This window comes from Protomyctophum parallelum (assembly GCF_964188405.1).
Source record: "Protomyctophum parallelum genome assembly, chromosome: 1".
Taxonomy (NCBI): Eukaryota; Metazoa; Chordata; class Actinopteri; order Myctophiformes; family Myctophidae; genus Protomyctophum; species Protomyctophum parallelum.
Window position 1 is genome coordinate 11,239,564 of NC_139697.1, and position 25,288 is coordinate 11,264,851.

The following is a 25,288-nucleotide window of genomic DNA, read 5'->3' on the forward strand; positions in this document are numbered from 1 at the left end:
GGAGCACTTCAGGGTTTTTTTAAGCGTCACTAGTGTTAGGATTAATGTTTGTCAAACAAACATTACCAGCCTAATTGTTGTTTCCAAATTGATGAGGCCTCATTATAGACTGTGTGGACAGTGTTAGAATCATAGATATAAGAAAGCTAGATGGCTCACGCTCTGGCCAATGGAGACCGACGTTGCTACGTGGCGGCCATCTTACCTTGGGGCAGCATAACATTGTATCTATGGGGCATGTACTTTTTAAATAACCATAACTTGCTAAATTTTCAACCGATTTTCAAACAGTTTGGTTTGTTATAAACGTCAGAGACGTCTGCATACTATTTTACGACGTTCATATAAAAAACAAAATTAAGCAGATAATCATAGCCATGTTGACAACATTTGTAATAAACCAACCCGTTTGTAAATCCGTCAAGATTTGATGGAGTTATAACTATTTTTGTTTGAGCTGCACTGCACTGTATTTTTGTTTGAGCTGCACTGCACTGTAGCCCCTCAGCAAGATGGTCGCCGGGTGAACTACGTCAGAGACTCCGCCTTGAGCCATCTAGCCTTTATATATGTCTATGGTTAGAAATTGAATATCCAACAGAGCCATCCGTCCAAACAAAACAGAAATGGCAGACTAAGTGCCTGGGATCCCTGGGATTATTCCACCAAAACTACAGCAAAGAAAAATAATATAAACACCTCAAATGCCTCAGATGCCTGGCGCCTCCTTCTCCAGACGGGAACATAATGGAAATAAAGGAGGAGCATCACTGTCACCCCATCAAAGGAAACAACCGGAGGCACCTTGGAAGAACCAAGGAATTGAGGAAGCGAGTGGTAGCGTGGCGAGTCTGCTTCATTGGTCTCCCGGTGGCCGCTTTATAGATCTGCCACAGGTGCAAAACAGGCATGTGATTAATTAGGGACACCTAGAGAGTCAAACAGACCACCAGAAGTGAGAAGAAACTCTCCAAATAACACCGTGAGACAAGCAAAAGAAGCACAATTACAGTGTTTCCACCCAAGTCAAGCGACTTCTAAGTGCAGTTCAATGCCAATACTGCAAATTCTGTACGTTGTTTACATCTCCTATGGGATTTATGTGAATACGTGGCCTGTGTGAATGTCAATCATATTTAATACATTACACACATTGGCAGTGCGTTTACTGCCAGTCAAGATGACAGCAGGACAAGTTGCTACGTCAATTTTCATTAGACAAAAACGCTTTTGTCGCATTTCATCACTTTTCCTGGCGTCTGGTCCTAATAAAATAAAAATAAACATTTGCGATGCTGACAATTTTTTAATACAAATCTGATGTTGCCATGCAGCTTTAATGGCAAGCGGTGCATGGCTACACTAGTCGGCACTACTTCTTACAAGACAGTATGCGCACGGCTGCACACAACAAGTGCTGTCTTCTTTAATCTGTCTGCAAGCCGCGACGACAACTGTCGATTGTGGCTTGGAGGTTAATGTACTGTCACTGTCTACTGTTGCTGGCGTCTGCTGTTGCCTTTGAATTAATGAACAAAGTGACATTAAAGTGCTTCAAAACATAATGGATTTCTCTATAGTCCAGTGGACATCCACACACGGACCTAGCCGCACACACACACACACACACACACACACACACACACACACACACACACATGCATGTAGTTTCTAATTCGGTGTTAATGTTAGGTAAAGGACACATCAGTAAATGTCAGACATATCCATCACTTTTTCCCGTGAGGGTGGGGGAGGGGGGGTGGGTGAGATTGGTCAATCCCGCTGAGCAATAGTGGGCTATTAGATGTCTATCTAAAACCAACTTATAACCGTGCGTGCGTCCGTCCTTGTCTGTCTGTCTGTTTACAGCAGCCTTTGGCCATAATAATATCATTAATCTTTCTTCATTCACCAACAATGTATAAATCGTCCTCAGGATGGTGTGGGGGCCAACTTGGGAGTTCCCTTCATGGACGGAGAATGGAGACGGCTTCAAAGACATTTTAAGATGTCGTCCAGAGAACTTAACATTTGGCATTTCATTAATTTGATTTTTTTTTTTACTAGTGCTACTAGACCCCTTCAAAATTACATAAGGCTACGATAACAGATTGCCCCGACGACTTCTGAGGGTATTAATTCTAATTCTTTTTTTGACGCAGTACTACAGGACCCCTTCAAAATGACATAAGGCTACGATAAGAGATTGCCCCGAGGACTATTGCACCATAGGGTATTCTATGCGTGAAATCCCCTTTCCCTTGGCTTGTGCGTTTTGGGTGACCCTTCTCTCCTCAGAGATCTAATGGCCTCTGACACAGAGTGGGGTCAAACAGCCCTCATGTTGGCGTACACGTACAGACTCCTGGACTACATGTTTTCTCAGTAAGACAGCCGTCTCCCTATCCACAAGGAGGAGCAGTGCACCAAAGCATTATGGGAATTGTAGTCGAGGAAGGAAGTGAGCCCAGTGTCAATGACATCAGAGACACTGGGCTCACTGCTAAAATCTAAAACATCTAAAACCATATTCCACACATAAAGACCCGCAGGAAAGTGTTCTAAGTCTTCTAAACGTCACATACAGTCTTGTTCAGACTAGTCAAAGTCTACTTAAAACTGCCAGATTGCAATAGACTAGCATTTTTTTAAAACAGTCGCCCGGCGAAACATTATTTTTACCTGCAGCGCTGGTTTGTAGCGTTGCCAGTTCTGATTATTACAAGCGACTTTGGGCTAGTTTTCCTGTAACATACTGTACATATCTTAATATTCATAGTTGCGTGATGCTTTAGTTTTTGGCTTATTTCTGAAGTGTAGTTGCTTATTTGGGCTTGCTTTCACGATTCTTTTTGAAAATAACTGATGTAATAGGGCTTAAGTGGTGAAACTGGTTGCTTCTTTTGGGCTTGTTTTCATAGACCTGGTCGCTTGTTTCACTCACAGAATCTGGCAACACAATGTTTCTGCATCCGCATGTTTTGTTTACTAGTGGACAAGAACATCCAAGTGACGGGTTGAAACAAGAGATTTAAATCGATTATGTCAGCCAGGTCCATGTTTTTCAAGGAAGTTGTGGCTGCAGAGTGCAGAGGCAACATTACTCTCCTTCCTGGTCAGATGTTGAATTGGATTTTCAAAGGTGGAAAATCCAATTGTTGGGGCCAACCTTTACTTTTTGGATACAATGTGCGGGGTAAAGGGTATAAGACTTGTGTATAGTGGAAAATATGAAACGCGGTGGAATGGTGAGCCGGTGGGACCTCATCTCTTAGCGGAGGGAGAGGTTCCATATGGGGCTGAGACTCATCAAGTGCCAGTGGAGGACCCCGACTGCTCCCTCTGTGAAGGTCGGCTTTATTCCGTTTGGCCCGGACTGTCCTTCACACTCCTTAGCAGACCGTTAATCTGCTGAAATGGGAGAGGTGGAAAGCCTGCACCCAAGGTCCTCCTGACTGAGGTCTATGCCGAGCTCTCAGGAACCAGCTCTTATTAGCAGTTTATGATGGGGTGCATACTTAGTTTAATCTAGTACATGTTGTTCCATCTCCCCCTCCTCTGTCTGTCTGTCTGTCTGTACGTCTGTCTATCTGTCTGATTTCTCATGAGTTGGACAGACTCATAATGTGAATATCTTAACTTTCATCCCAGTCATTCTAGATCTGCTGTGCAACTATTTTATTTTATTTGTTCTGTTCGTCGGGATATTTCATTGCATTCACCTGGTGTCCCAGCTGTAAACAGGCCCCTCATTACGGCTAGAATGAGAAGTAGCAGCACTGTGACTGCTGCAGTCTATATACAGGTCTAGATGTCAGAGCCACTGTGAGATGCAATCTATCGGCAGATCACAAAGCGTGTGACACAAGATGACAGGAAAGTCACGGGGGACATTTTTACAATGCAGAGAGATGTGGGCTCATAACATCACATCTTTATGATCCAATCTCAGGGAATTGCTTGGAAATTACAAGTGTAACCGTATATGATACAATATTTGCATGGTATCACAGTACGGCATATAGTGAAGAGTTCAGTGTCGGATCGAATCACATCATTTGCCATCGCCATCTCTATGAGTGCCCAGTCATTTCCTCTGAGATATTTATTGATAACAAACTCTTTCTCTCTCTCTCTCTCTCTCTCTCTCTCTCTCTCTCTCTCTCTCTGAATCAGTAAATGTGAATCCCTCTCTCTCTTAATTTTTATTATGCAGCATTTGGCCATAACGAGTGTCCAGACCCTGGCATTCCCATCAATGCCCGGCGCTTCGGGGACAGCTTCCAACTCGGCAGCTCCATATCTGTGGTCTGTGAGGACGGCTTTATAAAAACCCAAGGGTCCGAGACCATCACCTGTCAGCTAGACAAAGGAAAGGTCATGTGGAGCGGACCTATCCCTAAATGTGAAGGTAAGACATTTGATTAATTTCCGTTTTAGAAATTGTAACACGCAATGCACGTTGCCTGAGATACTATAAGGTAGCACACAGTACGTAAGTGATTAATACTGCCACAGCGAGAAGGTCCTGGGTTCAATCCCTGACCCTTTTTGCATGGATTTATTCTGCATGCTGTGGTTTCCTCCCACAGCCAAGAGCTGTGCAAGTGTGATGGGTTGAAGATTCAAAATAATGTACCATTGTTTCCAATTGTCTTGGCCCTGTGATCAGCTCCCGGATGCAGAATTTCAACAGAAGGTCTTAGAACAGAACAGAAAAACAGAAGAAAAAATATATAATATAACAATATCCTCTCTCTCTCTCTCTAGCCCCATGTGGAGGCCACTATTCAGCCCCCACTGGAGTGATTCTGTCCCCTGGTTGGCCTGGCTACTACAAAGACTCTCTGAGCTGTGAATGGGTGATTGAGGCAGAGCCCGGACGGTCCATCAAGGTTACCTTTGACAGGTGTGTGGTTTGAGCGTGGTTGGGTCTGTGGTTGGAGTGACAGTTAAGATTTGGTTTATGGTTATTAAAAAGACTCTGAGAGCTGTGAATGGGCAATGAGAGCAGTTAGCCGAACCCAGAGCAGCGCTTCCCATGAATGATCCTGGGTGCTCAATTTGACACGACTGACAACTCCAGCCAGCATGCAATTGCATGCACTTTCTGAGTGGTGACTACTAGGCAATGATGTCAGAACCTGGAGGATACTTCGATAGGCCATTATGAATTCACAAAATGTATAATTTGCCATGAGTGCCCGGACATTCTTTAAACAAAAAACAATTTCTTATCATATTCTGTCTCTGACTGTCTGTCTGCTGGTCTGTCTGTCTCTCTCACTCACTCTGTCTACACACACGCACGCACGCACGCACGCACACACGCACACACACACACACACACACACACACACACACACACACACACACACACACACACACACACACACACACACACACACACACACACACACACACACTATCCAAACTGACGGCAATATTTGTTTTTGGGATTATTGCGATTATGAAAAGGCATTGGGGCTTTGGGGATTATAATGGGGGATTCTGAAAGTTTGAATTACTACAAATTATCTTTTACTTTGGAATGAATAGATTACGGTAGGATGTAGGATGCTTTTTATTGTGCACAGAATTTGGCAAATATTATGTCCTGTAGATAAGAGTCCTGACATGAACTTGACCATGGCCAATTGACCATGGCCTTGATACGTACTTAGTAGCGACCAACCCCCCGTTATTATAATAGTCTAGATGATTTCTCTGCGATTAATTCATTGATATAGGCCAACCGGCTGAGCCGTGCTGTAATTACTCAGTGACTCAGTCAGTCAGAGACGTTTGCGTTTAGGGCTGGCCCCGCTGGTGCAGTCCAGCCAAAAGGCACTTCAAAGCAGACAGAAGACATTGGATGACTGACACTGATTCAGCATTTAATGTTTAAAGCTCCAAAGTTTCTTGGAGCCTCAAACTGGTGCCAGATAAAAGTACATTTCATGCAGGCTCAAAAACGGAGTAAGCCTGATATTGCCAATTTGATGATTCTGTGGCATTGTAGCTATATATATGTATATATGTGCTTTACTCTCTTTCTGTGTTATGTGCACGTCTAAATCACCCCCGACCCCAATTAAAGGTTCCACACAGAGTTGGGTTATGACTTCCTGGAGATCCACGATGGGCCCAACCTCCTGTCTCCTCTGATTGGCTCCTTCAATGGATCCCAGGTGCCTCAGTTCCTGTTCAGCAGTAGCAACACGCTGTATCTGCTTTTCACCACGGACAACAGTCGCTCCAATGCTGGCTTCAAGATATTATATGAAAGTAAGTCAAAAGCATAACCTTATACCGTGTAGCCTAGTTATCAACGGTCCTTGTACTGTCTATACACCAAATATCTTTGCCAAAAACTACCTCCTATTGCCCAGCGATGTCTGTTTGTGTGAACACAAACACGATGATTTGATTGGCTGATCACCCCATAGCGATGATTTGATTGGCTGAGCAAAGTACACATTGAGGATAAAAAGGTGAGGGCAGAAATGTGAAGACGCCAAAAGTGATCGGCCGGAATGTCATTTGTGATGATTTCATTGGCTGAGCACGGAATGTGATGTATGATTTTTTAATAAATGTTCCCCCCCAAAAAAGCATGCTGCAAATAAATTGGTTAATAAACACTGTCAATCAGCTATCAATCGAACCATACCATGTGATTAACATGATATGAAACAATTAATTATAACAATCAAATCAACTGGAAAATTTACAATTTTGGGAAATTGTAAGTGTGGTTGCACCGACGCGAGTCGTGTTTTGCGGCGTTGATGATGATGGCATTGACCCACATGATGTCACAGGGGCCCAGTGACGTAGCTGACCATTTGGTTGCCCTACTCATAGGATATTTGTGCTGCCCCCCCTCCCGACGAGAGCGCTGCATTTCGTCATTCAGATCGTCTATTTTCGCTGTTTGCGAGGACGCACACACGACCACTCGTTATTACATGCCGGAGCTGTGGAGAAATGTGTTATTATGAGGGTCGGCTTGGCACTTTTTGGCACATTTTGTTGCCCCCCTCGGTGTGTTGCCCTACTCGCAGTGCGTATTCCACGTATACGGAGCGACGGCACTGCAGGGGCCGGAATAATAATAATTAAACTTTTTTATAAATAAAGTCGGGCAATTACTATAGTCTAAGGGCAAGCATACAAAATAGCTCAGACAGTCTACATTTCCCAAAAGGAAAGACATGTATTTTATTCAGTCTGATCAGAAGCAGGGATAAGCCGTATCCATATCTCATTGAAGGGGGATATAATATCGGAGGCATGGATACCCCCTATTCCCCACTGCAAGACAAACCCTGCATACCATGCACGTGCACTGAAAACATATGCCACAAACACGTGTGTCGTAACGTAATTGCATTCTATACTGTTGCAGCATATTAGACACCTGAGAGGGCTCTATTTTCTGATCAAGGTGTAACCGTGGACAGCTACTCTTGCTTGGACCCAGGCATCCCGGTCAACGGCATTCGGTACGGGCAGGACTTCTCCATCGGCTCGACGGTGTCGTTTGGCTGTGACTCTGGCTACAGACTCAGCCACGAAGAGCCGCTGGTCTGTGAGAAGAACCATTGGTGGAGCCATCCTTTGCCCACGTGTGATGGTACGTGACTTTGACTATATATATATATTAGTGGTGGGCATAGATTTTTTTTTTTTATCTAGATTAATCTCACTGCAATTCTGGAGTTAATCTAGATTAATCTAGATTAAAATGGCTCATTTGAACTCTGCCGAAAGCATTGAAAATATGTGTGCGCTACCTAAATAATGACCAGAAGTAAATCCTTGAACGGGCCACGTGGCCCATTAGACCAGGAGCCCTACCCTATCATAATTGGTAATGAAAATATAATAATAATGTTCAATACGATGTACGTGTGTTATACATTGTTTATTCAGTTAAACAAGAATAACCATAAACACGTTACCATACAGGCAATTTGAAACAGTGGGTGCAAGAACAACCCCCTTTTCTGGGATATGACATTAATTAAACTGTAAACCTAGAGGTGATGAAGAACTGTTTACAGTCAGTAGTTTGACGAACACTTTTCCCCGGAGCCATATTAGGTCACATTCTCACCTAATACTTCGGTAGACTCATGCGTATGGGCGGAGATTTGGGGATTCTTGCATATTTAATTTGCTGCGGTTTTCCCTCACACTGTCATCCTTAGCAATTGGAAACGCAGCAGGGGGGACCTTTATCAATGTGTTCCATTCATAAACCTAGCCTACAACACAGTGAAATCTATTGTGATAAAATTATACTCATAACGTGCAGTTGTCGTGCCGTCTGGGACTGGACCCCCCTCTCTCTCTCACTATACGCACGCAGCCACAGTGCCACACACTGTTCTTTTTGGCATGGAGGCACAGCGCTGAGCGCACTGATAACAGACAGCAGCGCAAACCACGGTAACGGGACATCTTTGCGCTGCGTAAAATATGCTTTCTCCATCTCCAACTGTGTTCAGCTCCTCACCCGCCACATTGTTTGCTTCATTTCCTTTATTTACTGCGGATTGCACCGAGGTTTCCATTGGGAAGCTTCTTGTAAAGAAATTTCCCCTGAAGCAAACCCGGGTTCACAGAGTCCTGCATGCTGACGTTTGATGTGGCACGCCGCACTGTTCATTAATTTCACCCGTGTCCGGTTAGGTTAGGATTTGTTACCACCCCGCTCTCAGAGTAATTTATTTCACCTTGTCCCTGTTAGGTTAGGACTTCTCCCTCCCACAGAGTAATTCCGCCAGGTAAAACTATCAAAGTGAAATTCCTAGTTTGCTCGCTTTATGCAGTCAATGCAGACCCAGCTCCCAGACCCAACTTTGAGAATAGATTAATGGCGATAATTTTTTTGACGCGCGATAATATTCTCGCGTTAACGCAGCACGTTAACGCCGATAACGGCCCAGCATTAATATATATATAAAATGGCTGAAGTGGCCCTTAAAACATGCATGTGTGAAATGTCTATTATACCATGAGAGAATGACTTCATACAATGACTTAGGAATGCTTAACCAAATGTAGGGGTGACAAATAACTCAACTTGCTTTTATCACCTTTCAGATGTTGTCACAGGGATGTATTTTCCAGTCTAAAAAATTAAAATGCAAATTATTCCCAATCCTATACATGTTCCACTCCATTCACACAATACTGTAGGAGTAGGCTATATGCACTCTACTTATCACACTAAAAGGATCACATGCAAATTGGTTGGTTGATCCATTCAGCAATAGGGTTGCATACCCTAACCCATTCTCACCTGTCCATTAACAATGGGACAGACATGCTCCTAAACATTCCACAACATTCACAACCCATTTCTTCTAACACGGTAGATAAAGGTGGCATTCCCATAGCCTACGACTAGAAATAATGCACTGGTATTGTACAGTATAGCGTCATGCTTACCGTACATGTAAAGACACACATCTACACACAACTGACTTATTGTCCATCAAGAGTAAATGGTCAATCTGAAAGACATGTTTCACATGTTTCATTCATACCAATTGTCAGATAACATCAACTCACGTCCACAACTACTATTATTTTGTCATAGTTGTAACCATCATCACAGTATGACTAAGGGATGTGTCGCCACCCTTACACACAATTGTTAGAACATAAAGCATTTCTTATTATACGCTAGATCTACATGTAGTCACAGGTTAAGTAAGCTGGACAGTATGCACTGTTGCACTCTGTAACATTAAGACTTATCATGTTCAATTTAGAAAGTTCAAGTAAAATATGTGTAGACTGTTTAATTTAATTAATACTCCTATCATGTTCCTTATAGTAATAGTTTGGCATGCAGGATGTAAAATGAAGCAGTTCTTGTCACTGTATTGTTCACAGTACAAGTTGAAGGTGAAGCACATGTGTTGTGATGAGCTTTCTGTAATGAACACACAAAGGATGTGTAGCTGTCAACCCTTTATTTGAAAAAAGAAGAAATTACGGACAGTGTTTTTTACAGGGTAAATATTTTCAGTCAACATAATACAGAGAATCTAAACATATAATCAAACTAAGTCATTGAAATACACTATGATGATATGTTAGTCCAAACAACACATGTCAACACAGAGACAAGTTACAATTGCACCAATAGTCCGTGAATATTAATGAATGTGACATTGTAATTGCTGAAGAATGTGGGCAAATACTGCTTCTCATATTGTTAAAAAACACTCATCATTTAACAGCTTTTAACTCTTTATGACACGTCTTCATGTGTATTTTTAATTGCCCATTATGAGTACAGCCTTTGCCACAAACTGTACACGTAAAGGGCCTTTCCCCTGTGTGAGTCATCATATGTGATTTTAGATGACTCCTTTGACTACATCCTTTGCCACAAACTGTACATGTAAAGGGATTTTCCCCTGTATGAGTCCTCATGTGTACTTTTAATGTCCCGTTATGACTATAGCCCTTGCCACAAACTGTACACGTAAAGGGCTTTTCTCCTGTGTGAGTCCTCATGTGTACTTTTAATGCCCCGTTATGACTAAAGCCTGTACCACAAACTGTGCAAGCAAATGGCCTTCCGCCTGAATGAATCATTGCATGCTTATTCAGATTGTGACTCCTCATGGAGTGACTTTCACTGTCTTCAGTGAGGTCAGATTCAGAACATTGTGAAGAGATGAGTTGATCACTAGTTGGTTGTGATGTTCCACAGTCCACTACATCAGCTTGTGTTTCCATGTGTTGAGATGAGGTGCTCGCTACATGTCCTGTTTGCATGTTTTCATCATCATCTTCATGTTTCATTGATGGTAATGTCTCTGTTGATCCACCATCCTCCTCTGATCTTTGAAGTAGCTCATCATGTTCCTCTTTAATCTGTAGAGACTCTGGTTCCTCTTTGATAAGACTGGAGGTTATCTCCTCCTTTTCTTCTTTAATCTGTGGAGACGCTGGTTCCTCCTGGACCAGACTGGAGGTTCTCTCCTGCTGCTGCTCAGGGAATACCTCCTCTTTACACACAAGGAGGTGTATGGAGTCTAGGCAGAAGATACAAATGAGAATTCCATGATTATATTGTTTGAACGGCCTACATTCTATCATACTGTGGTGTCTTTGTATTGGTCAATAGTTGGAGTGTTCAACCGTGGTTGTGTTTGGAGGAAACTGTTAGTTCCATATCTGTCCTAATGCCGTTTCTATTCCAGTGTGAAATGTCACACAAATTATTGTTTCCTACCTAAACAATGTTTTAATTATAAAACTAGACTCCTTGATTTTCAAATATTTCTCATTACCTACAACCCATTGCACTCAGATATATCCATAGAGAATATTATATATATTGAATGGATCGACCGGTTCCTCTTCCAGCTGTGTTCAAATATGTTCAAGCCGTTAATGATTAGATTAAAACGTAGTAAAGGTTTTACCAACCTGCTCTGTGTAATTTGATTGGTTGTAAAACCATATCCAGTTTCTTGCTTGATGTGAAAAGCTTCATCCTCGTATTCTGTTAGAATTCTTCCAACGATTCCAAATATCTCTTCAGCAGCAGCAGATAGTCTCTGGTTGACCAAGGACTTCAATGTTTGTAGTAAAGCCATAACCCAAAACCTGCCCAAATAAACTGATACTAGATTTTGTAAGATCCCAAAACAACAAAAACAGCTGGTGCAGAGAAGAGAAGTTCAGCTTTTAACAACTAGCAGATATTAAAGTGTCATCATGCAGACCAAACTCTTGTTAAATACTAACAGAGGGCCCTGGTGCTCCAATCAGAGTGAGGGGGCGGGACACCAACAATAGAACAAAACTGGCCAATCACTGATCCCAACAAGGCAATTCAATTCGTTTTATGTAAAACATTAAGCAAATGAAACATTATAAAAGGACAATCAGATTCAGTAAAAAAATTAATAAAGTTAAAGTTGCATTATGTAACTTTCCTATTCTACCCCGAATTTGAACATTGTTGCCTTAATTTAAAGCACATACAGTATTCACAGCACAGAGTAAAGAAAATAGCACAAAAGCAAAAACAATCAACTGAAATGAATGAAATAATTGTGAAAAACATCTCAATGAAAAACAGCTGCAAGCATGCATGTTTTTAGGGAGTTTCAGGGAGTTTGTTCCAGATACAGTATGTGACACATAGAAACTTAACGACCAACTTTTATTCTAAGGTCATAAAACAATTTAATCAACAAATAAAAACTAGACTAAACTGTTAGGAAGGGACTAGTGGACAAGAGATCCAGTAGAAGTCATTTTACAATTAGTTGCATGCTGAAAATAGCTGTGAATTTAGGATTAGGAATGCTTAACCTTGTAAAGTCCAAATGTAGGGGTGACAAATAGCTCAACTTGCTTTTGTCACCTTTCAGATGTTGTCACAGGGATGCTAAGTATTTTCCAGTTCAAGGCACACTTTTCATAGGCAAAAAAATCCCAGGGCACCTAGATATACGGGGGTGTATATGTATATGTATATGTATATGTATATGTATATGTATATGTATATGTATATGTATATGTATATGTATATGTATATGTATATGTATATACACACACACACACACACACCACCACATGACTGCTACAATGTATTTCAAACCAGAACAAAATATTTGTTCGTATACACAAGATGGCAAGTTTTATATATATATATATTTTTTTTTAAATATGTATATATATTTGTTCCTGACCTACAAATGCGAATATAATTGCTTTCATCACGTCACGCATGATCAACAAAGTTTGAGTGCATGTAGTGCACATTGCACACAGAAAGTCACTTTCTGACTTTTTCTGTGTTGTGTGTGTGTCCGTGTCGGTCGCAATCTGGACACGCTGAATCACACATGTTTGTAAACAGCAGTCAGGCAAGAAATACTTCTCCCTAAAGTTCCCATAAAGTTCCCATAAAATAACGTATCTAATTATACATTTACGGTATGACAACAGCGAACTTTATTATGAAACATGAAGGACCTGGCACCTGGCTACTCTGCTTCTCTTGTGTCGTCTCACTCGCCTGCCGTTACTTCTCTGCAGTGGAGTTGAGCTGTATGTTGCTCCGCCCTGGCGATTTGTAAGCCCATCACTGCCGCTTTTGCAACACAGTGTGGGCTTGTAGGTCAGCTTAAAAGACAACAGCAAAAAGCAGGCTTGAACGCAGAGGTAAGCTGTGTTCTTTTTTATACAGTACGTGCCAGGAGAGTAGGTCCCCATGTAAACAAAGCCATACATTAGCATTTCTATGACCGAGGGTCGTTAGACTGGTGGGGATGGGCAACAACAACCGCAGGCAGCCCAGTATCTATTGCTATCGGGGGAGGGTCGGCCGTCAGGGTTACTTTTCTTCCTGGAACACGGTAGATAAAGGTGGCATTCCCATAGCCTATACGACTAGAAATAATGCACTGGTATTGTACAGTATAGCGTCATGCTTACCGTACATGTAAAGACACATCTACACACATGGATGTAAAATGAAGCAGTTCTTGTCACTGTATTGTTCACAGTACAAGTTGAAGGTGAAGCACATGTGTTGTGATGAGCTTTCTGTAATGAACACACAAAGGATGTGTAGCTGTCAACCCTTTATTTGAAAAAAGAAGAAATTACGGACAGTGTTTTTTACAGGGTAAATATTTTCAGTCAACATAATACAGAGAATCTAAACATATAATCAAACTAAGTCATTGAAATACACTATGATGATATGTTAGTCCAAACAACACATGTCAACACAGAGACAAGTTACAATTGCACCACTAGTCCGTGAATATTAATGAATGTGACATTGTAATTGCTGAAGAATGTGGGCAAATACTGCTTCTCATATTGTTAAAAAACACTCATCATTTAACAGCTTTTAACTCTTTATGACACGTCTTCATGTGTATTTTTAATTGCCCATTATGAGTACAGCCTTTGCCACAAACTGTACACGTAAAGGGCCTTTCCCCTGTGTGAGTCATCATATGTGATTTTAGATGACTCCTTTGACTACATCCTTTGCCACAAACTGTACATGTAAAGGGATTTTCCCCTGTATGAGTCCTCATGTGTACTTTTAATGTCCCGTTATGACTATAGCCCTTGCCACAAACTGTACACGTAAAGGGCTTTTCTCCTGTGTGAGTCCTCATGTGTACTTTTAATGCCCCGTTATGACTAAAGCCTGTACCACAAACTGTGCAAGCAAATGGCCTTCCGCCTGAATGAATCATTGCATGCTTCTTCAGATTGTGACTCCTCATGGAGTGACTTTCACTGTCTTCAGTGAGGTCAGATTCAGAACATTGTGAAGAGATGAGTTGATCACTAGTTGGTTGTGATGTTCCACAGTCCACTACATCAGCTTGTGTTTCCATGTGTTGAGATGAGGTGCTCGCTACATGTCTTGTTTGCATGTTTTCATCATCATCTTCATGTTTCATTGATGGTAATGTCTCTGTTGATCCACCATCCTCCTCTGATCTTTGAAGTAGCTCATCATGTTCCTCTTTAATCTGTAGAGACTCTGGTTCCTCTTTGATAACACTGGAGGTTATCTCCTCCTTTTCTTCTTTAATCTGTGGAGACGCTGGTTCCTCCTGGACCAGACTGGAGGTTCTCTCCTGCTGCTGCTCAGGGAATACCTCCTCTTTACACACAAGGAGGTGTATGGAGTCTAGACAGAAGATACAAATGAGAATTCCATGATTATATTGTTTGAACGGCCTACATTCTATCATACTGTGGTGTCTTTGTTTTGGTCAATAGTTGGAGTGTTCAACCGTGGTTGTGGTTGGAGGAAACTGTTAGTTCCATATCTGTCCTAATGCCGTTTCTATTCCAATGTGAAATGTCACACAAATTATTGTTTCTTACCTAAACAATGCTTTAATTATAAAACTAGACTCCTTGATTTTGAAAATATTTCTCATTACCTACAACCCATTGCACTCAGATATATCCATAGAGAATATTATATATATTGAATGGATCGACCGGTTCCTCTTCCAGCTGTGTTCAAATATGTTCAAGCCGTTAATGATTAGATTAAAACGTAGTAAAGGTTTTACCAACCTGCTCTGTGTAATTTGATTGGTTGTAAAACCATATCCAGTAGTCTGCGTTGGCGGTCAGTTTCTTGCTTGATGTGAAAAGCTTCATCCTCGTATTCTGTTAGAATTCTTCCAACGATTCCAAATATCTCTTCAGCAGCAGCAGATAGTCTCTGGTTGACCAAGGACTTCAATGTTTGTAGTAAAGCCATAACCCAAAACCTGCCCAAATAAACTGATACTAGATTTTGTAAGATCCCAAAACAACAAAAACAGCTGGTGCAGAGAAGAGAAGTTCAGCTTTTAACAACTAGCAGATATTAAAGTGTCATCATGCAGACCAAACTCTTGTTAAATACTAACAGAGGGCCCTGGTGCTCCAATCAGAGTGAGGGGGCGGGACACCAACAATAGAACAAAACTGGCCAATCACTGATCCCAACAAGGCAATTCAATTCGTTTTATATAAAACATTAAGCAAATGAAACATTATAAAAGGACAATCAGATTCAGTAAAAAAATTAATAAAGTTAAAGTTGCATTATGTAACTTTCCTATTCTACCCCGAATTTGAACATTGTTGCCTTAATTTATAATACAGTATTCACAGCACAGAGTAAAGAAAATAGCACAAAAGCAAAAACAATCAACTGAAATGAATGAAATAATTGTGAAAAACATCTCAATGAAAAACAGCTGCAAGCATGCATGTTTTTAGGGAGTTTCAGGGAGTTTGTTCCAGATACAGTATGTGACACATAGAAACTTAACGACCAACTTAATGACCAACGGTCATAAAACAATTTAATCAACAAATAAAAACTAGACTAAACTGTTAGGAAGGGACTAGTGGACAAGAGATCCAGTAGAAGTCATTTTACAATTAGTTGCATGCTGAAAATAGCTGTGAATTTAGGAATGCTTAACCTTGTAAAGTCCAAATGTAGGGGTGACAAATAGCTCAACTTGCTTTTGTCACCTTTCAGATGTTGTCACAGGGATGCTAAGTATTTTCCAGTTCAAGGCACACTTTTCATAGGCAAAAAAATCCCAGGGCACACCTAGATATACGGGTGTGTGTGTGTGTATGTATATGTATATGTATATGTATATGTATATGTATATGTATATGTATATGTATATATATATATATATATATACACACACACACACACACACCACCACATGACTGCTACAATGTATTTCAAACCAGAACAAAATATTTGTTCGTATACACAAGATGGCAAGTTTTATATATATATATATATTTTTTTTTTTAATATGTATATATATTTGTTCCTGACCTACAAATGCGAATATAATTGCTTTCATCACGTCATGCATGATCAACAAAGTTTGAGTGCATGTAGTGCACATTGCACACAGAAAGTCACTTTCTGACTTTTTCTGTGTTGTGTGTGTGTCCGTGTCGGTCGCAATCTGGACACGCTGAATCACACATGTTTGTAAACAGCAGTCAGGCAAGAAATACTTCTCCCTAAAGTTCCCATAAAGTTCACTTGAAAGTTACGTTTGATAAAGCTATATAATTATACATTTACGGTATGACAACAGCGAATGTTATTATGAAACATGAAGGACCTGGCACCTGGCTACTCTGCTTCTCTCTTGTGTCGTCTCACTCGTTTGCCGTTACTTCTCAACATGCAGTGGAGTTGAGCTGTATGTAGCTCCGCCCTGGCGATTTGTAAGCCCATCACTGCTGCTTTTTTATACAGTACGTGCCAGGAGAGTAGGTGATGTCCCCATGTAAATAAATCCACACATTAGCATTTCTATGGCCGAGGGTCGTTAGACTGGTGGGGATGGACAACAACAACTGCAGGCAGCCCAGTATCTATTGCTATCGGGGGAGTTTCGGCCGTCAGGGTTACTTTTCTTCCTGGAATTAAAAACGTCTGGGTTTCCGAGGCTACCTTTGTTCAAATCAAACGGCACACCTGGCCATTTCAAACGGCACACAGGTTGGGAATCACTGCCCTAACCCATTATCACCTGTCCATTAAGAATGGGACAGACATGCTCCTAAACATTCCACAACATTCACAACCCATTCATTCTAACACGGTAGATAAAGGTGGCATTCCCATAGCCTACGACTAGAAATAATGCACTGGTATTGTACAGTATAGCATCATGCTTACCGTACATGTAAAGACACACAACACTACACACAACTGACTTATTGTCTGTCCATCAAGAGTAAATGGTCAATCTGAAAGACATGTTTCATTCATACCAATTGTCAGATCAACTCACGTCCACAACTACTCTTATTTTGTCATAGTTTTAACCATCATCACAGTATGACTAAGGGATGTGTCACCACCCTTACACACAATTGTTAGAACATAAAGCATTTCTTATTATACACTAGATCTACATGTAGTCACAGGTTAAGTACAATGGACAGTATGTACTCTGTAACATTAAGACGTACTCCTGCCATGTTCAATGTAGAAAGTTCAAGTAAAATATGTGTAGACTGTTTAATTTAATTAATAGTCATTTCATGTTCCTTATAGTAATAGTTTGGCATGCAGGATGTAAAATGAAGCAGTTCTTGTCACTCACTGTATTGTTCAGCTTTCTGTAATGAACACACAAAGGATGTGTAGCTGTCAACCCTTTATTTGAAAAAGAAGAAATTACGGACAGTGTTTTTTACAGGGTAAATATTTTCAGACAACATAATACAGAGAATCTGTATTATTATTACTACACTATGATATGTTAGTCAAACAACACATGTCAACACAGAGACAAGTTACAATTGCAACACTAGTCCGTGAATATGAATGTGACATTGTAATTGCTGAAGAATGTGGGCAAACACTGCTTCTCATATTGTTATATCAATATCAGCAGGTCATTATGCAAGTTGAAAATTGATTAAAATAATTGATGCATCATGTTTAATGTACTAGCCCTTACCCGTTGTGAGATATTCGCCGTGGGGGGTACTGCGCCCGGTGCGTTTTTAATTCACTAATAAATTCATTAATAATCATTAATGTGTCAAATCAAAAAAAGGGCTTCGTTACGCCCTCCATATTCATATGGTCAATGCCTGTGTGATAAGTGGGAGCGATTGGTGCAGGCAATGAGGAGCTACGGCGGTGTTTCTGACACACACAGACAGACAGACATTGTTAGAATTATAGTATGATGATATAGATGGACTAAACTGAATAATTGACATTACGTGTCAACATAATGCCTTATTTGAAGAAGAAAAAAAACACTCATCATTTAACAGCTTTTTCCTCTTTATGACACATCTTCATGTGTATTTTTAATTGCCCATTATGAGTACAGCCTTTGCCACAAACTGTACACGTAAAGGGCCTTTCCCCTGTATGAGTAATCATATGTGATTTTAGATTACTCATTTGACTACATTCTTTGCCACAGACTGTACACATAAAGGGCCTTTCCCCTGTATGAGTCCTCATATGTAATTTTAGATGACTCATTTGACTACATCCTTTGCCACAAACTGTACAGGTAAAAGGCTTTACCCCTGTATGAGTCCTCATGTGTCGTTTTAGATCACCCTTTTTACTAAAGCCCTTGCCACAAACTGTACAGGTAAAAGGCTTTTCCCCTGTGTGATCCATCATGTGTCGTTTTAGATCACCCTTTTGACTAAAGCCCTTGCCACAAACTGTACACGTAAATGGCTTTTCCCCTGTATGAGTCCTCATGTGTGCTTTTAAATCCCCATTATGACTACAGCCCTTGCCACAAACTGTACACGTAAAGGGCTTTTCCCCTGTGTGAGTCATCATGTGTAATTTTAGACCAAACTTTCGACTAAAGCCTGTGCCACAAACCGTGCAAGCAAATGGCCTTCCGCCTGAATGAATCATTGCATGCTTCTTCAGATTGTGACTCCTCATGGAGTGACTTTCTTTTGGTTTTTTTAGGTCATGGAGCAGCTTGTTGTTCAAAGACAAACTATTTCCTCCCATGTGTTGTGTATTGTGTGATTTCAGTGTGTTTAAACCTGACTGGTCATCCGTGGTCTCATCCCACTCATCACTGTCTTCAGTGAGGTCAGATTCAGAACATTGTGAAGAGATGAGCTGATCATCACTAGTTGGTTGTGATGTTCCACAGTCCACTACATCAGCTTGTGTTTCCATGTGTTGAGATGAGGTGCTCGCTACATGTCCTGTTTGCATGTTTTCATCATCATCTTCATGTTTCACTGATGGTAATGTCTCTGTTGATCCACCATCCTCCTCTGATCTTTGAAGTAGCTCATCATGTTCCTCTTTAAACTGTAGAGACTCTGGTTCCTCTTTGATAAGACTGGAGGTTATCTCCTCCTTTTCTTCTTTAATCTGTGGAGACGCTGGTTCCTCCAGGACCAGACTGGAGGTTCTCTCCTCCTGCTGCTCAGGGAATAGCTCCTCTTTACACACAAGGAGGTGTATGGAGTCTAGACAGAAGATACAAATGAGAAATCCATGATTATATTGTTTGAACAGCCTACATTTTATCACTGTGGTGTCTTTGTATTTACAATTTAGGCATTTAGCAGACGCTCTTAATCCAGAGCGACTTACATTTAAGCAAGAACAAAAGCATGGGAATACATCACATAAAAGCATTTATCATGAAACATGCGTAAGCTAAGAAAGTAACAGTGGAATATCTATATAATGAAACTATACATACACTATACATATAAACTATACATATTTACTACTATGCTATACATATGTACTATGGCGTGCTATGACTATATACAATACAAGTATATGTATTGGGCAATAGTTGGAGTGTTCAACGGTAGTTGTGGTTGGAGGAAACGTCCACTGTTAGTTCCATATCTGTCCTAATGCCGTTTTGATTCCAGTGTGAAATGTCACACAAAATATTGTTTCTTACCTCAACAATGCTTTATTTCTAGACTCTTTATTTTCAAATATAATTTCTCACTACCTACAACCCATTTCTCTCAGATATATCCATAGAGAATATTATATATATTGAATGGATCGACCGGTTCATCTTCCAGCTGTGTTCAAATGTTCAAGCCGTTAATGGTTAGATTAAACGTAGTGAAGATTTTACCAACCTGCTCTGTGTAATTTGATGATTGGTTGTAAAACCATATCCAGTAGTCTGCGTTGGCGGTCAGTTTCTTGCTTGATGTGAAAAGCTTCGTCCTCGTATTCTGTTAGAATTCTTCCAACGATTCCAAATATGTCTTCAGCAGCAGCAGATAGTCTCTGGTTGACCAAGGACTTCAATGTTTGTAGTAAAGCCATAACTCAAAACCTGCCCAAATAAACTGATACTAGATATATTTTTTTGTAAGAACCCTAAACAAAACCTAAACGCTTCAGCTGGTGCAGAAAAGAGAAGTTCAGGTCTTAACAACTAGCAGAGATTAAAGTGTCACCAAGCAGACCAAACTCTTGTTAAATACTAACAGAGGGCCCTGGTGCTCCAATCAGAGTGAGGGGGCGGGACACAAACAATAGAACAAAACTGGCCAATCACTGCTCCCAATAACAGGGAAATTCAATTAGTTTTATATAAAACATTAAGCAAATGAAACATTATAAAAGGACAATCAGATTCAGTAAAAAATTTAATAAAGTTAAAGTTGCATTATGTAACTTTCTACCCCGAATTTGAACATTGTTGCCTTAATTTAAAGCACATACAGTATTCACGACACAGAGCAAAGAAAATAGCACAAGAGAAAAAACAATCAACTGAAATGAATGAAATAATTGTTCAGTTTCACATATTTTATTCATACCAATTGTCAGATAACATATCAACTCCATGTCCACAACTACTATTATTCTGTCACCATCATCACAGTATGACTAAGGAATGTGTCACCATCCTTACACACAACTGTTAGAACACATACAGAGCATTTCTTATTCTCCAAGTACAATGTATGCACACTGTAACATTAAGACTTACTCCTGTCATGTTCAATGTTGCAATAGTTGACCTGGTCTTTATATTTTTATGTTGAAATAATTTGAATGCAAAGTATTCCCGATCCTATATACCTGTTCCACTCCAGCCACACAATACTGTAGGAGTAGACTATATCCACTCTACTTATCACACTAAAAGGATCACATGCAAATTGGTTGGTCGATCCATTCAGCAATAGGGTTACACACCCTAACCCATTATCACCTGTCTGTTAACAATGGGACAGACATGCTCCTAAACATTCCACAACATGCACAACCCATGTCTTCTAACACGGTAGATAAAGGTTGAATTCCCATAGCCTACGACTAGAAATAATAATAGAATGATTTGCGTTATAACTGGTATTGTACAGTAGCATCATGCTTACTGTACATGTAATCCACACACATCTACTACAACAGACTCAATAGACTCAATTGTCCATCAAGAGTAACTGGTCAACATGTTTCATTTATTCCAATTGTCCTTACATACAACTGCTAGAACATGAAGCATTTTTATTATACACTAGATGTACATGGGGACTGCCCATAGATCCGAAGTCCTGTTAGTCCGAACATGCATTAAGGTTGGTGAACATGCACTGCTCCCGTGCTTGCGGTTATGTTTAGGTTTGGGTTAGATAGGGATGCAATGAACAATGAACCTTCTGACTAATGACACGGCACCAATGTACATAGGCTAAGTACAGTATGCACACTGTAACACAATGTATGTAGCAGGTTCAAGTAAAATATGTGTAGACTGTACAATTATTACTCCTATCATGTTCCTTATATAGTTTGGTATGACTATGAAAGATGTAAAATTAAGCTGTTCTTGTCACTGTATTGTTCACAGTACAATAATGTTTATACTTAAAGGAGGTGAATGATGTGATGAGCTTCTTGTAATGAACACAAGGATCTGTAGCTGTCAACCCTTTATTTGAAAAATAAGAAATTACACACAGTGTTTCTTTCTTACAGGTATGACAGAGTAAATATTTTCTGTTAAAATGCATTCTAAGACAACGATTATATTAAGAAAATCTAAACAAATGATACAACTAAGTGATTAAAATATACTACTTACAATTGCACCACTAGTGTATGAATATTACACTCAATCAAATCATCACAATCATTGTTGTGATTATTTTTGTGATGATATATATATATATACGGTATATATATACATACCGTGACCCGACTACGGATAAGCGGTTGAAGATGGATGGATATATATATATATACACACACACACATTATCAGCAAACTAATGCCTTCTTTGAAGAAGTAAAACACTCATAATTTAACAGATTTTTCCGATGTATGTGTCTTCATGTGTGATTTTAGATTTCTCATTTGACTACATTCTTTGCCACAAACTGTACACATAAAGGGCCTTTCCCCTGTATGAGTGCTCATGTGTCTTTTTAGATCAGTCTTTAAACTACAGCCCTTGCCACAAACTGTACACGTAAAGGGTTTTTCCCCTGTATGAGTCATCATATGTGATTTTAGATGACTCATTTGACTACATCCTTTGCCACAAACTGTACATGTAAAGGGATTTACCCCTGTATGAGTCCTCATGTGTGTTTTTAATTGGCCATTATGAGTACAGCCTTTGCCACAAACTGTACACATAAAGGGCTTTTCCCCTGTGTGGGTCATCATGTGTCTTTTTAGATCAACCGTTCGAATAAAGCCTCTGCCACAAACTGTACACGTAAAGGGCTTTTCCCCTGTGTGATTAATCATGTGTAATTTTAGACTATCCTTTCGACTAAAGCTACTGTCACAAACGGTACATGTAAAGGGATTTTCCCCTGTATGAGTCATCATGTGTAATTTTAGACTAAACTTTCGACTAAAGCCTGTGCCACACACCGTGCAAGAAAATGGTCTTCCGCCTGAATGAATCATTGCATGCATCTTCAGATTTCCCTTTAGGCTAAACATTTTGCCACAATCTGCACAACTAAAACATTTCTTACCTGTGTGACTCCTTGTGGAGTGACTTTCTTTTGGTGATTTGAGGTCATGGAGCAGCTTGTTGTTCAAAGACAAACTATTTCCCATGTGTTGTGTATTGTGTGATTTCAGTGTGTTTAAACCTGACTGGTCATCCGTGGTCTCATCCCACTCATCACTGTCTTCAGTGAGGTCAGATTCAGAATATTGTGAAGAGATGAGCTGATCATCACTAGTTGGCTGTGATGTTCCACAGTCTACTACATCAGCTTGTGTTTCCATGTGTTGAGATGAGGTGCTGGCTACAGGTTCTGTTAGCATGTTTTCATCATCATCTTCATGTTTCACTGATAGTAATGTCTCTGTTGATCCACCATCCGCCTCTGATCTTTGAAGTAGCTCATCATGTTCCTCTTTAATCTGTAGAGACTCTGGTTCCTCTTTGATAAGACTGGAGGTTATCTCCTCTTGTTCTCCTTTAATCTGTAGAGACTCTGGTTCATCTTTGATAAGACTGGAGGTTATCTCCTCATGTTCTTCTTTAATCTGTGGAGACGCTGGTTCCTCCTGGACCAGACTGGAGGTTCTCTCCTGCTGCTGCTCAGGGAATACCTCCTCTTTACTCACAAGGAGGTGTATGGAGTCTAGACAGAAGATACAAATGAGAAATACATGATTATATTGTTTGAACACGACCTACATTCTATCATACTGTGGTGTCTTTGTATTGGTCAATAGTTGAGTGTTCAACCGTAGTTTTGGTTGGAGGAAACGTCCAATGTTAGTTCCATATCAGTCCTAATGCCGTTTTGATTCCAGTTTGAAATGTCACACAAATTATTGTTTCTTACCTCAACAATGCTTTAATTCTAAAACAAGCCTCGATTCTCAAATATAATTTCTCATTACCTACAACCCATTGCTCTCAGATATATATATATGTCCTCTTCCGGATGTGTTCAAATATGTTCAAGCCGTTAATGGTTAGATTAAACGTAGTGAAGGTTTTACCAACCTGCTCTGTGTAATCTGATGACTGGTTGTAAAACCATATCCAGTAGTCTGCGTTGGCGGTCAGTTTCTTGCTTAATGTGAAAAGCTTCGTCCTCGTATTCTGTTAGAATTCTTCCAACGATTCCAAATATCTCTTCAGCAGCAGCAGATAGTCTCTGGTTGACCAAGGACTTCAATGTTTGTAGTAAAGCCATAACCCCAAACCTGCCCAAATAAACTGATACTAGATTTTTTTTTGTAAGATCCCAAAACAAAACCTAAACTTAAGCTGGTGCAGAGAAGAGAAGTTCAGCTCTTAACAACTAGCAGAGATTAAAGTGTCACCAAGCAGACCAAACTCTTAAATACTAACAGAGGGCCCTGATGCTCCAATCAGAGTGAGGGGGCGGGACACCAACAATAGAACAAAACTGGCCAACACTGCTCCCAATAACAGGGCAATTCAATTAGTTTTATATAAAACATTAAGCAAATGAAACATTATAAAAGGACAATCAGATTCAGTAAAAAATGTAATAAAGTTAAAGTTGCATTATGTAACTTTCCTATTCTACCCCGAATTTGAACATTGTTGCCTTAATTTAAAGCACATTCACGACACAGAGCAAACAAAATAGCAACAATCAACTGAAATGAAATAATTGTTCAGTTTCACATATTTTATTCATACCAATTGTCAGATAACATATCAACTCCATGTCCACAACTACTATTATTCTGTCACCATCCTTACACACAACAACACATACAGAGCATTTCTTATTCTCCAAGTACAATGTATGCACACTGTAACATTAAGACTTACTTCTGTCATGTTCAATGTTGCAATAGTTGACATGATCTTTATATTTTTATGTTGAAAAAATTTGAATGCAAATTATTCCCGATCCTATATACCTGTACATGTTCCACTCCAGCCACATAATACTGTAGGAGTAGGCTATATCCACTCTACTTATCACACTAAAAGGATCACATGCAAATTGGTTGGTCGATCCATTCAGCATTAGGGTTACACACCCTAAGCCATTATCACCTGTCTGTTAACAATGGGACAGACATGCTCCTAAACATTCCACAACATTTACAACCCATGTCTTCTAACACGGTAGATAAAGGTTGAATTCCCATAGCCTACGACTAGAAATAATAATAGAATGATTTGTGTTATAACTGGTATTGTACAGTAGCATCATGCTTACTGTACATGTAATCCACACATCTACTACA

General features: G+C 40.1%; 1 protein-coding gene across 1 annotated transcript in view; it reads left to right on the forward strand.

Annotated features, from left to right (window-relative positions):
* The window catches only part of csmd3b (CUB and Sushi multiple domains 3b), a gene marked incomplete at its 3' end in the record, with an annotated part of 548,364 nt that overhangs the window by 402,749 nt on the left and 120,327 nt on the right, over nucleotides 1-25,288 (forward strand). Inside the window, exons 16-19 of the mRNA XM_083771581.1 lie at nucleotides 4,217-4,411; nucleotides 4,771-4,909; nucleotides 6,101-6,288; nucleotides 7,451-7,639. Of these exons, the coding sequence (XP_083627707.1) occupies nucleotides 4,217-4,411; nucleotides 4,771-4,909; nucleotides 6,101-6,288; nucleotides 7,451-7,639 (711 nt within the window). The remainder of the gene's footprint in view (nucleotides 1-4,216; nucleotides 4,412-4,770; nucleotides 4,910-6,100; nucleotides 6,289-7,450; nucleotides 7,640-25,288) is intronic.